We start from the raw sequence: 13,455 nt of genomic DNA, 5'->3' as shown, positions 1-13,455 counted from the left end.
CAGAGAGGAAAAAAACACATTATCCTTCCCGGTCACTCCCCTAAGCATCGATCCATCCCTACTGAATACGACTGCATTGTCAGGTGTGAGTCAACCTGACCAAGTATGATAAATATTTTAATTGCCTATTATTTTACGTATATTCATATGTTTTCATTGTTCAGTGAAATAGTCCTTTTATTTTTCAGGTTGACAGCTGGCTGACGTTATTTTTGGTTTGCTGCTGGCGGCAAATTTAAGTTTGGCGTTTTTCATAAATACAAGAAGGACTCAAATAGACGTTGAGTATTTTACTTAAAAGTAACCTTCAACCCAACGTCTTTTTTTCAGAGTTCAAAATGTTTTTGTTGCATGCAGAAATGTAATTTCGTTTTCTCTGCAGGAGTTCATCAATTTCATTAATGCAACACATTAAAGTTTGTTTATACATAGCATAAAGGCAAAACAAAACGTTGTATGCAGTGTTATTTCATTTTAAATGTCAAACGGGTTTTGCGGCTCCCAGTGTTTTCTTTTCTGTGGGAAACGGGTCCAAGTGGCTCTTTCAGTGGTAAAGGTTGCTGACCCCTGTGTTAGTTCAATAACACCATTTAATATTAGAGAATGTATAGAATATACAGCTTGAAATTCTTACACTCCGCAAACATCCTCGAAACAGAAGAAAAATGCTGCGTATTTCATGACAGAGGCATTCATATGGAAACCTCAAGGACTCTGTTTTTAAAAAGTTATCAAAACACAATGCAATCACAGCATAAAAGAGCAGATTATGATTCTCACAATTACAGAGCAAGTACATGCATTCAAAAGAAAAGGGCAACAATTGAAATCCTTAAAGTGAACACGACTCCCAATGAGAAAAGGAATGCTTGCATTAACAAAACTGTATATACACCTTAAAAAAAACTACTTATGGAGCATCACTACATCTAGCTTCATGATTTAGTGTTTTATAATGAGAAATATTTTCAAAAAGTGTGAGAATAAAATCAAGTAATTTGCTTCAGCTAACAATCTTGAGCCAAAAAGTACCTGATGACAACATCATAGGAGTTGATTTTTTCCCCCAAGTTCCGATTTCGAAGTACTCCTCCATTGCCAATAACGATACATTTCAGAAAAGGAGAGCTATTAAAGGGAGGAAACAAGCATCAAAATACATTTCCAATTTATTGTCCGGAGAGAGCTTGAATCATAAGCAAATACAAACTTGTTGGCAAAACTAGGAGCTACAAAAAGTTAAGAGCAACATCTCTGGCTAATGTTAAATCCGGTTGCTTTGACTAAGTTTGGCAATGTAAGATAATTTTTAAAAAGCATCTAGATAATCATCTTTGTCCAGAACAACCTAGTTGGTTGTCACCAAGCCTTTTCCCACTACTTTAACCAATCTAGATACCTCTGCTCACTTCACACTGGACAGCACAAGCCTCTTTCCCTGATAATTCACCATGCCCCTAAAGCACTCTGAAAATTAACATGGGCCTTCCAACTTCCACAACCTAAAAAATTCCACACTTCACCACACATCCCATTCCTGTATGTGGTTAAACAGGAACCGGTTTTATTGAACTATTAAGCAATTCGAATTTTGAAAAAATGTCTTAAATTAAGATCACTGGTTCTTCCTTTGATACAAGGATATCACTAGATATCACAAGCTCTTCCTCAAAAAGCAGTCCAACATCTTTTCCCCCACAAATTTGAGTGACAGCCACACCCTAATTGTAGGGTATCAGGAGAAACTCTGCAGACGCTGGAAATCCAAGGCAACACACACAAAATGCTTGAGGAACTTGGCAGGTCTGGCAACATCAGTGGAAATGAACAAACGTTGATGTTTCTGGCTGCGACTGATTGTAACTCAAAGTCACTAATGGACAAAATTTGTCTCCTCAAAAGGGCACTTTATTCATCTTTCTCGGATCTCTGAGACTGTAAACAGCAGAAGAGACAACAATCAAGGCAGTCAAGGCAGTGTATTTGGATTTCATTAAAAAACACAAGAGATTCTGCAGAATTGATCTGCTGAGTTCCTCCAGCATGTTGTTTGTTGCTCATTAAACAAATATTAGAGTGCAAGGGTTTGGAAGGAATAACACAAATTGAGGATTTGTTGATAAACAGAAAAAGGATGGGAATAAGTGAATCATTTTTGCGATAAGAGATTGCAATTAGAGAAGCTCATCAGGAATCCAGGCTGGAGCTTCAGTGGACGAGGGGATCAAATGTAATGTAACCAAGTTTGTTAGTAATACAACAGAAGATGGCAGTGTTGGTTGCGAAGAAGCTGCAAGCAGCTTCAGGGGGATAAAAAGAGGATTAGTGGGTATTCTTGCAGATGCTGGAAATCCAGAGCAACACACACAAAATGCCGATGGAACTCACTAGGTCAGGCAGCATCCATGGAAATGAATAAGCAGTTGATGTTTCAAACTGAGATCCTTCTTTGGGACTGGAAAGGAAGGGGAGAGAAGCCAGAATAAGAACGGGTGGGGGGGGGGGGTGGGGGGGTGGGGGGGAGTTTGGACAAGCTAGTAGCTGATAGGTAGAAGCTGGGAGTTGAGAAGTTCCCAGTAAGAATAAATGGCTGTGGTAAATGGATATGTTAGATGGAAAATAAAATATGGAAGGAATTCAACATGACATGGTTCATCTTTTCAGATAGAAAAATATAAAGTCAACTTTTCTTTTTAAAAGGATGACAGATTCCCCACTTGGAGTACTGTGCTCAGTTCTGATCATCTCACTACAGGAAGGATGTGGAAGCCGTAGAAAGGGAGCAGAGGAGATTTACAAGGATGTTGCCTGGATTGGAGAGCATGCCTTATGAGAATAGGTTGAGTGAACTCGGCCTTTTCTCCTTGAAGGATGAGAGGTGACCTGATAGAGGTGTTTAAGATGATGAGAGGCATTGATTGTGTGAATAGTCAGGCTTTTTCCCAGGGCTGAAACGGCTAGCACAAGAGGGCACAGTTTTAAGGTGCTTGGAAGCAGGTACAGAGGAGATGTCTTTGTTTTTACGCAGAGAGTGGTGAGTGCATGGAATGGGCTGCTGGTGATGGTGGTGAAGGTGGATACTATAGGGTCTTTTAAGATACCCTTGGATAGGTACATGGAGCTTAGAAAAATAGAGGGCTGGGGGAACTCTGGGTAATTTCTAAGGGAAGGACATGTTCAGCACAGCTTTGTGGACTGTAGGCTTTCTATGATTCTATTGAAAGGTGCTGTTGAGCGGAACCTGTGTGTCCTTGTGCATAAATCACTGAAAATTAATGCGCCATTACAATAGGATATCAGAAAGGCAAATGGCACATTGGCTTTTCTTGTTACAGGGTTCAAATACAACCAGAGACATTATGATATGAAGACGTGATCTAGAATGTTATGCTCAGGGATGGTTTGTGACTAAAGAGGGAGTGATAGATAGAGTGCAACAAAGATTCACAAGATTGAGTTCTGGGATGGCAGGCTGCTTTATGAGGAAGGGAATTGCTTGTATTCTCTGCAGTTTAAAAGAAAGTTTTGGTCACTTACCTACAGGAAAGATGTCAGAATCAGGTTCATTATCATCAGCACGTGATGTGAAATTTATTAACATCAGCAGCAGCTCAATGCAATACATAATACTGAAGATTAAATAAATTAACTACAGTATATGTATATTGTTTAGAGCATACGTATCTGCCAAGAGTACAGAGAAAAATTATAGGGATGTTGCCGTTACTTATAGGGAAAGTTTGAATAGGTTAGGTTTTAATTCCCTGACACATAGAATGAGATGGGATTTGATAAAGAGATACAAAATTATGAAGGGTATAGATAAGGTCTTTTCCCTTGACATTGAGACTAAAGCTAGAGGTTATAGGTTAAGGGTGAGGGGCGAAATTTCTTTACTCAGAGGGTGGTGCGAGTGTGGAAGGAACTGAGGAATACAGCTTAAATCCAACATTTAAGAGAAGATTGGATAACACACAGATGGGAGGGGTATGGACAGTTATAGTCCAGCTGCAGGTTGATGGATCTAGGCATAATAACAGTTCAGCATGGGCTAGATTGGCTGGAGTGCTTGTTAATGCTCTATAACTTGAAGAGATCCCTAGAAATGTATAAAACTCTTTAAAAGACCTGGTAGATACAGAACTCCCAATGATCTTGGCTGGCGTATTTAGAATCCAGGTTCTTCATTCATTAAATAATGCCTCAGTCATTCGGAGAAATTATTCAATAGTGTTGAAACCCATTTTTATTGAACGTCTCTAGAAACATGGTTGGTTATCCCCTTGCTAACAAGCCAATGGAGAGAACCACTTTTCTTGAACTCTGTATGTCTACAACCAGACCAGGAGAGCCAGGAAGTTTCAACCACCCGCACCCCAATCTGAGTGAATGCTGTGTAAATGCTGCCTACTTGCAACTACCCATCAGCAAGAAATAACAGATCGTACACTGCATGCAATTAAAAAGAAAGTATATTTACAAATTTCAGCTTTATTGAACAGTTAGTAGGAAAAAGAAAATAAAAAGGACCAATTATAGTTAACCTAGTCCAAACGCACACACAAGTTGGAGCTTATCTTGAAGTTGTCTGTAACTCACTCACTGGACCCATGGTCTGTGTGAAAGCACACACAACCTTCCAAATGTCACTCAGAATTCATCTTGAACAAATGGTCTCCCCCACGGGAATATCGGTCTTTCCTCCTTGAAGCCGTTCATCTGCACAAAGCATCTTGTGCAACAGCAACAGCACTCTCAGTCATCTTCCCTCCTGCTTTCTCCCAGCTCCTGCCAAAAAGGCTTCAACCCACACCAGTGTCTACCACCAAGAACCTCTCTACCCAGCGTTCCCTAGAACCTTCTCCCAATTCTACCATCCTGACTGGCTGACACAACACTCTCAAGCTGAACAAGCTGAACGACGTAGCTCCTTATCTTTAGATCAAGCCCAAGCATGCTAAAAGCAGAACAGCTAAAATTAAATACTTACAGAATAGCAGTAAAAATCTTAACCAGGGCATTACAGTGTAGTGAATAAACATAGGACAGGACAGCACAAGACAAGAAAAGGGCCTTCAGCCCACACCAACTGTGGCAAACACAACACCAAATTTAAATAAATTTCTTTTGGCTGTACCTGATCCACATTCCTTCATTCTCTGCATATTCAGGTGCTTGGTTAACAGCTTCTTACCACTATTGTGTCTGTTTTCATCACTCACACCCCCCACCCCACCCCATGAGCAACCCATTCAAGGCACCTGTCACTCTGTGTAAAAATAACTTACCCACACATACCGTATCTTTTAAACTTTCCCCCTCTCACTTTAACAGTATGTCTTCTAGTACTTGACATTTCTACCATGAGATTATTTGGAACTTTTCCTCCAACGCTATTGTGGAGATTTGATCCACGACAGAGATAAATGATTATAAGGCACTGAAGGCATCAGAGTTCTTGTTGGCGCTCCTGCCTATTCTGTAACTTCCTCTACCTCTGCCCTTGTCCCACTCTATGATAGGCTTTGACCTCTACTGTTCTCCATATCAAAACAGGGGTTATGGGTCTATGTTATATGCACTGAAGCTGCAATTTTTGTTAACTACAAGGTCCAAAATTAAATTGGAAAGTTCACCAACTTCTTCAGTTGATCGGGAAGATCACAACGCTGCAAGTTTCCAAGAACTTCTAGGAAATATCTTTCTGAAAAATAAATAGAAAATCTATATGTTGAAAAGTCAGATGAAGCACCTAAGGTAAATAATGTATCTTTAAGCAAAGCCAGCAATGAAATGAAATTCCATTCAATATCAAACTGTAGCAAACATAAAAGGAGATAGAAACACATCAGCAACATGCTATGCTGATAGGTTTCTAGATCTGTCTTCAAGAAACAGGATGTGCTGAAACTTTTGAAAAGTATTAAGATGGATAAATCCCTGGGGCCAGACGGGATATACCCCAGGTTACTTCAGGAAGTTGGGGGAGAGATGGCTGTGCCTTTCACAATGACCTTTGCATCCTTACTGCCCACAGGAGGAGTGTCAGATGGTTGGAAGGTGGCAAATGTTATTCCTTTGTTCCCGAAAACTAATAGGAACAACTCTAAGAATTATTGATCAGTGATTCATTGACCCAAACACTTGTCCTTCCACAAGCATCTGTAGCAATGACAGGCCCTTTAAATCTCCAGGGCCTTTTTAACTCTTTACCGTCTCACCCTAAAACTATGCCCTAATTCTGGACCCTTATACCTTTTAAACACAGAGGTAGTGGTACAGGCATATACATTAGGGGCATTCTAAGAGCCCCTTACATAGGCACAGGAATGATAGGAAAATGGGGGGACTATGTGAGAGAAAAGGGTGAGATTGATCTTGGAGTAGGTTAAAGTCAATGCACATCATCATGGGCTGAACAGCCTGTACTGCAATGTGTTGTTCAATTCACATTAAGGAATATTAATTTGACTATCAACAAAAAAAATTAACACACCAGATGGTAATTCTCTGCTGTGAGCTATATGATATTTTTGTATTGTTTAACTTCTCTATCATTTGTTCCAAACCCTCTACAACCTTAGTAAGAATATGCCATGATTATGTTGGGTCAAGACTTGTTTCATGGGCTTCAGGCAGGATCTGTTTATCATGATGTGATGAGGCCAGTAAAATCAAGTTTGTCATTAATACAGGTGCAAGAAAGAGTATGTTATTTAAATCAAATCACTAACAATTTCCATTATCCAACTGTTATTTTCCAGCAGATATTCATGTTTTTTAGTTCAAAAAGACAACTTGTAGCCCGCACCAATCTTGCTTTTTTTTTCAATATACAGTGCCTTTCAAAGTGTTCACCATGAAGTTTTCATGCTTTATGTTTTACAACTTTGAATCACAGTGGATTTAATTTGGTTTTTTGAGTTTTTAATCAACAGAAAAAGACTGTTTTGTGTCAAAATGAAGACAGGTCTCTACAGAGTGATCCAAGTTAATTAGAAATATAAAACACCAAATAGTTGATTGCATAAGTTTTCACCCCTTTAATATTTCACACCAAATCAGCACTGGTGCAGCCAATTGGTTTTAAAAGTCACATAATTAGTTAAATGGAAATCTGTTTTTGGAGACCTGTGTGCTGTCATGTTGTCTCAATTGACCATAGTAAAAATACACTTACATTTGGAATGTCCAACTGCTGGTGAGTCAGTATCCTGGCAAAAACTACACCAAGAAGACAGAAGAACACTCCAAGCAACTCTTAGAAAAGGTTATGGAAAAACACAAGTCAGAAATGATATAAGAAAATTTCCAAGCCACTGAATATCCCTTTGAGCGCAGACAAGTCAATTATCCAGAAATGGAAAGAATATGGCGCAACTATAAATTTGCCTACAGCAGGCAGTCCTCAAAATCTCAGTGACCATACAAGAAGGGGACTAGTGAGGGAGGCCACCAAGAAACCTATAACAACTCTGAAGGAGTTACAAGCTTCAGTGGCTGGGATGGGAGAGACTGCGCATACAACAACTGTTGCCCGGGTGCTTCACAGTCAAGCCTTATGGGAGAGTAGCAAAGAGAGAGAGCCACTGTGGGAAAAAACTCACATGAAGTCTTGGCTAGATTTTGCCAGAAGGCATGTGGGAGACTCTGAAGTCAATTGGAAGAAGGTTCTATGGTCTGACTAAACCAAAATTGAGCTTGGTGGCATCAGACTAAGTGCTATGTTTGGCGTAAGCTAAACACAGCACATCAGCAAAAACACACCACCCCTACCATGAAGCATGGTCTTCACTGCATCATGCTGTGGGGATGCTTCACTGCAGCAGGCCCTGGAAGGCTTGCTAAGATAGAGGGTAAAATGAATATAGCAAAATACAGGGAAATCCTGAAAGAAAACTTGATGCAATCAGCAAGAGAACCGTGACTTGGGAGAAGATTTGTTTTCCAGCAAAACAATGACCCCAAGCATAAAGTCAAAGCTACACAGGAATGGCTTAAAAACAACAAAATTAATGTCTTAGAGTGGCCAAGTCAGAGTCCAGAGTCATTACATAGTCTCAGTCTCTCCATATGTAAAGTATTTGCCAGTTCTCTCAGCCATAGATCATATGTAGGCGCAGAGTCCATTTTCCACATTTGCAGATTAACTTCTTAGCAATCACCATTCCAAACAATACAGCCACCTTTTCATACTTATTGGCTGAAGAGAGGGAGCTTGTTGCTCCAAGGATGGCTATGAGCAGGTCTGGTTCCCACCGTTTCCCATAAGCCTCAAAGAAAGTGAAAAATACTTTTCCAGTATGCATAAAGCTTCCAACATGACCAGAATGAATGTGACAAGTTACTGTTCTCAGATTTACATCTATTACAAACTGGTGAAACATCAGGATAGAAGCTGTGCAACTTTTCTTTGGAATAATGGCATCTATGTATTGTTTTAAACTGTGTAAGTCTGTGTCTGACGTTGACCGAACAATCATGTATACTCTTTAAACACTCATCCCAGACCTCCTCTGTCAGTTCTGTACCCAATTCATCCACCCATGCCTGTTTAAACCTGCAGTATTCACCCGAGCTCTATTATGTAGGATCTGATCAAAATAGGATACGGCACTACAAGTAACCGGATTTAGTGTTTTATATTTGTAGCTAATTTAGGTCAATTTATAGAGGATCTGTTTTCACTTTGACACAAAAGATTCTTTTTCTCTTGATCAGTGTCAAAAAAGCCAAGTTAAATCAGAATCAGAATCAGACTTTAATCGCCAAGTACCTGTACACATACAAGGAATTTACTTCCGGCAGATGTTGTCTCTCTGCTCATAACAATAATAATGATAAATATAAATGAAAATATAGATTATACATACAAGTAGTGCAATCCAAGTAATAGTTAGCCGACAGTTAACTGGCAGTTAACTGTTCAGCAAAGTGACCGCAGTAGGGAAAAAACTTCTCCAGTGCCTATTAGTCTTAGTCTGGAGGAATCTGAAGCGCCTACCAGACGGAAGCAGTTCAAACAGTCCGTGTGCAGGATGGGAGGAGTCCTTTATGATGTTCCCCGCCCTCTTCTTCAACCTGGAAGAGTGCAGGTCCACAATAGAGGGCAGGGAGGCTCCAATGATGCGCTCGGCAGTCCTCACTGTGTGCTGTAGTCTGGTTCTATCCTGCTTGGTGGCGGCTCCAAACCACACAGTGATGGAGGCGCACAGGACAGACTCAATGACTGCAGTGTAGAACTGCAGCAGCAATTCCTGAGGCAGACCATATTTCCTCAAGAGCCGCAGGAAGTACATCCGCTGCTGGGCCTTCTTCAGGATGGAGCTGATGTTCTGCTCCCACTTCAGATCCTGAGAGATGGTGGTTCCTCCGTGATTCAATGTTGTAAAACAATAAAAAGAAAGAAAACTTCCAAGGGACGTGAATACTTTTTATAGGCACTGTAAGTGATGTAATTTTACCAGTGACCTACCTCTCTGAATAGACATGCATACCTGCGGTCAATGTGCCAAATGGTGGGGTTTCTGGCATGGCCTTATTATTAGCAGGCCAACTTTTGAAGCTGATGTCTGAAGGACACAAGAACGGGTTCCTGTTTTTAGACCTACTTAAAAGCAAAAGTTGAAAGGAAATGAGAATGAAGCAGCAAAATCTGAGGTTTTTTTTTACACTAATTAGGTCAAGCAAGAACATAACATTATGAAGACATCAACAATACAACCTCGTACGAGACCAAATGCATTCTGGGTTATAAAATTACTTCAATTATCAATTATATCAATTATCAACACTGCAAAAAGTGGTTGTGGGAAAGAGTCAAGCTTCTGGGGCCACAACTTCATAATATAGGGACATCCTTTTAAAATGAGATGAGGCATTTCTTCAGCCAGCAGGTGCTAAATCAGTGTAGTTAATTTCCATGGGGGGGGGCTGCGGAGGGCAAGTCATTAAGTGTATTTAAAGTGGAGATTGATAGGTTCTTGGTTGGTAAAAGAGTTATGAAGGGAGAATGGGGACTGAAAAGAAAATCAGCCATGATTGCATGGTGGATCAGACCTGATGGCCTAAGCTGCTCCTGTAGCCCAAGGCCTTTACATACCTCAGTTACTAAGTAGATAACTTGTAAATATCAATTTCATAGAACGTCGGGCAATTAAATGACGTAAGTAGGCTATGTTAAAATAACATAACTGACATTTCTTTAAACTGAGAAATTTGGTGGAATGAAAGTTGCAATCAGATGTGTTTGGCAACTTTTCATTAATATGGAATCATGCAGTTGCAGCAGTTTTGTTGTTAAAGCTCTTGGTGGGGAACCCACATGTATAACCTACTCCAGGCAGGACTGGGGCCAGGACAGGTTCTCTGTTGTTTCAGTAGAGGAGAATAGTTCAGATTTGGTATTGGTTAACACAATTTCATTTAAAAAAATAGAACATTTAAGATATATATAAATTCATTTTAAAACGCATTAGAATTTTTGAGTCAGCTCAGTAAAGAAAATGTATACATGTTCCGTATCAAAATCTCCAGATAGTACTTCTCCACCCACCCCACCTCATGTGATGTTATTTCATCAAAAGTAGGCCCTGTTGAGAGGCCTGGCATGGCAACTCCAAATGTCAGTATTTTCCCTTCAAGTTCCTGCATGGCTAGAAGATCACCATTCATTACAATTTCCGGACCCAGAAGTACATGAACACAAAGGATCAAATACTTCCTCATACCTGAATAGAAAACATTGATTAGAATAAATGGGAAAACTGCTACCTATAGATTCCCTTCCAATTCATGATTTGGAAATATATTGCACATCTTTCACTATCACATGGTCTGCATTTTGAAAACTCCCATAATTCTGATTAGGTAAAGGATATGCAAATAGAAGAATAATATTTGCATCAGTCATCACTGTGGAAGACATTAGCAGTATCCCAGAAGTTCAAGAGTGTTGGGGGCAGAATGTGAGAGATTGCTGTTATCAGGGAGCAGGTTCTTGGGAAACTGAAAGGTCTGAAGGTAGATAAGGTGGTTCTGAAAGAGGTGACTGAAGAGTTTGAGGAGGCATTAGCAATGATCTGTCGAGAATCAAACGATCAATTGGCATGGCTCTGGAGGAATGTGAAATTGCGAATGTCACTCCACTCCTCAACAAGGGAGGGGGGCAGAAGAAAGGAAATAATAAGCCAGTTACTCTGACCTCAGTGGTTGGGAGGATGCTGGAGTCAATTGTTAAGAATGGGGTTTCAGGGTACTTGGACAAAATAGGCCATAGTCAACATGGTTTCTTTAAGGGAAGATCTTGCCTGACCAATCTGTTGGAATTCTTTGAAGAAATAAAAAGCAGGATAAACAAAGGTGAATTGGTGGATGGTGTGTACTTGGATTTTCAGAAGGTCTTTGACAAGGTGCCACACATTAGGCTCCTTAACAAGTTAAGACACAATGGTATTACAGGAAAGATTCTAGCATGAATAAAGCAGTGACTGATTGACAGGAGACAAAGAATGAGAACAAAGGGAGCCTTTTCTGATTGGTGAGTAGTGGTGTTCCACTGGGGTCTGTGTGGGACCCCTTCTTTTTACGTTATACATCAATGATTTAGATAATGGAATTGATGGCTTTGTGGCCAAGTTTGCAGACTATATGAAGATAGGTGAAGGGGCAGGTAGTTCTGAGGAAGTTGAGAGGCTACAGGATTTAGACAGATTAAGAAAATGGGCAAAGTCATCGCAGGTGGCAGTAATTGTATGGTCATGCTCTTTGGTAGAAGAAATAGAAGGATACTGTTTTCTAAATTGGAAGAAAATTCAAAAATCTGAGGTGCAAATGGACTTTGGAGTGCTTGTTCAGGACTCCCTAAAGGTTAATTTGAAGGTTGTCAGTGGTGAGGAAGGCAAATGCAATGTTAGCATTCATTTCGAGAGGACGAGAATATAAAAACAATGATGTAATGTTGAGGTTTTATAAAGCACTGGTAAGCCCTCACCGGAATATTGTGAGCAGTGTTGGACCCCTTATCTAAGGAAGGGTGGGAGGGTTCAAAGGAGCTTTATGGGATTGAAAATCTCGTTATATGAGGAGCATTTGATGGCTCTGGGTCTCTAAATGGAATTTAAAAGAATGAGAGATGACTTCACTGAAAGCTATTGAATGTTGAAAGGCCTCAATAGAGTGGATGTGGAGAAGGTGTTTCCTGTGGTGGCGGAGTCTAAGACCAAAGGACAGAGCCTTAGAATATAAGGGCGTCTTTTTAGAACAGAGATGAGGAATTTCTTTAGCAGAGAGCGGTGAATCTGTGGAATTCCCTTCTGGTGTCATCAAAGATGCCCTCATTCACATCTCCTCCACTTCCTGCACTTCAGCCCTTAACCCATCCTCCCGTCACCACTACAGGGACAGGGTTCCCCTTGTCCTCACCTACCACCCCACCGGCCTCCAGATCCAGCATATTATCCTCCGCAACTTCCGCTACCTTCAACAGGACCCCACCACCAAGCACATCTTTCCCTCCCTACCCCTCTCAGCTTTTCGCAGGGATCGTTCCCTCAGCGACTATCTGGTCCACACATCCCTCCCCACAGAACTCCCACCTAGCACTTATCCCTGCAAGCACAAATGTTTCACCTGTCCCCACACCTCCCCCCTTAACACTATCCGGGCCCAAGACAGTCCTTCCAGGTGAGGCAACACTTCACCGGCGAGTCTGCTGGAGTTATCTATTGCATCCGGTGCTCCCGGTGTGGCCTCCTCTACATCGGCGAGACCCGACGCAGATTGGGGGACCGCTTCATTGAGCACCTCCGCTCCGTCCGTCACAATAGACAGGATCTCCCGGTTGCCACCCACTTCAACTCTGCCTCTCATTCCCATCTACATATGTCCATACATGGCCTCCTCTACTGCCAATGATGAGGCCAAACTCAGGTTGGAGGAGCAACACCTCACCTACTGTCTGGGTAGCCTCCAGCCTGGTGGTATGAACATTGAATTCTCCAATTTCTGGTGATTCCCTCCCCCTCCCCCTTCCCCAGGTCCCTCTCTGCCTCTCTCCCCTTTCAACTTTCTGCATCTTTATCTCTACAGTTCTTTCATGCTTATCCCCTCCCCCTCCCCCGTTTATCCTTCCTCTGATTGGTTTTCCACCTGGCGCCTCTAGGCCCTATCCTCTCCCCATCTCTATTACTGGGCTTTGGCCCTCTTTCCCCCCCCCCCCCCATTCCTGATGAAGGGTGTCGGCCCGAAACGTTGGCTACTCTTTTCTCACAGATGCTGCCTGACCTGCTGAGTACTTCCAGCGTTGTGTCCGTATACCTTGGTGGAGGGCAGACTGTGCTGAGGAAACATGAGGTCTGCAGAAGGACTTAGACAGATTGGGAGAATGGACAAAATGGCAGATGGAGTAGAAGGAAGTATATGGTCACGCACTTTGACAGAAGGATAAAGGGATAA

The 13,455-nt window shown here is 41.4% G+C and overlaps 1 protein-coding gene across 31 annotated transcripts in view; it reads right to left on the bottom strand.

Moving 5' to 3' along the window:
• LOC132393410 (type 2 lactosamine alpha-2,3-sialyltransferase-like) overlaps positions 1–13,455 on the bottom strand; it is a 134,264-nt gene that overhangs the window by 16,294 nt on the left and 104,515 nt on the right. For 17 of the 31 annotated variants that reach the window (XM_059968589.1, XM_059968582.1, XM_059968586.1 and 14 more), the window contains 3 exons: positions 9,498–9,610; positions 5,641–5,704; positions 1,033–1,128 (listed from right to left, as the gene is read on the bottom strand). In XM_059968589.1, coding sequence (XP_059824572.1) covers positions 1,033–1,128; positions 5,641–5,704; positions 9,498–9,610 — 273 coding nt within the window. The remainder of the gene's footprint in view (positions 1–1,032; positions 1,129–5,640; positions 5,705–9,497; positions 9,611–13,455) is intronic. The other 14 variants (XM_059968583.1, XM_059968587.1, XM_059968604.1 and 11 more) reach the window with 3 other exon arrangements.

Source organism: Hypanus sabinus, chromosome 4, assembly GCF_030144855.1.
Source record: "Hypanus sabinus isolate sHypSab1 chromosome 4, sHypSab1.hap1, whole genome shotgun sequence".
Taxonomy (NCBI): domain Eukaryota; kingdom Metazoa; phylum Chordata; class Chondrichthyes; order Myliobatiformes; family Dasyatidae; genus Hypanus; species Hypanus sabinus.
The sequence above is the reverse complement of the archived record's forward strand: the minus strand, read 5'-3'. Positions and strand labels throughout refer to the sequence as shown.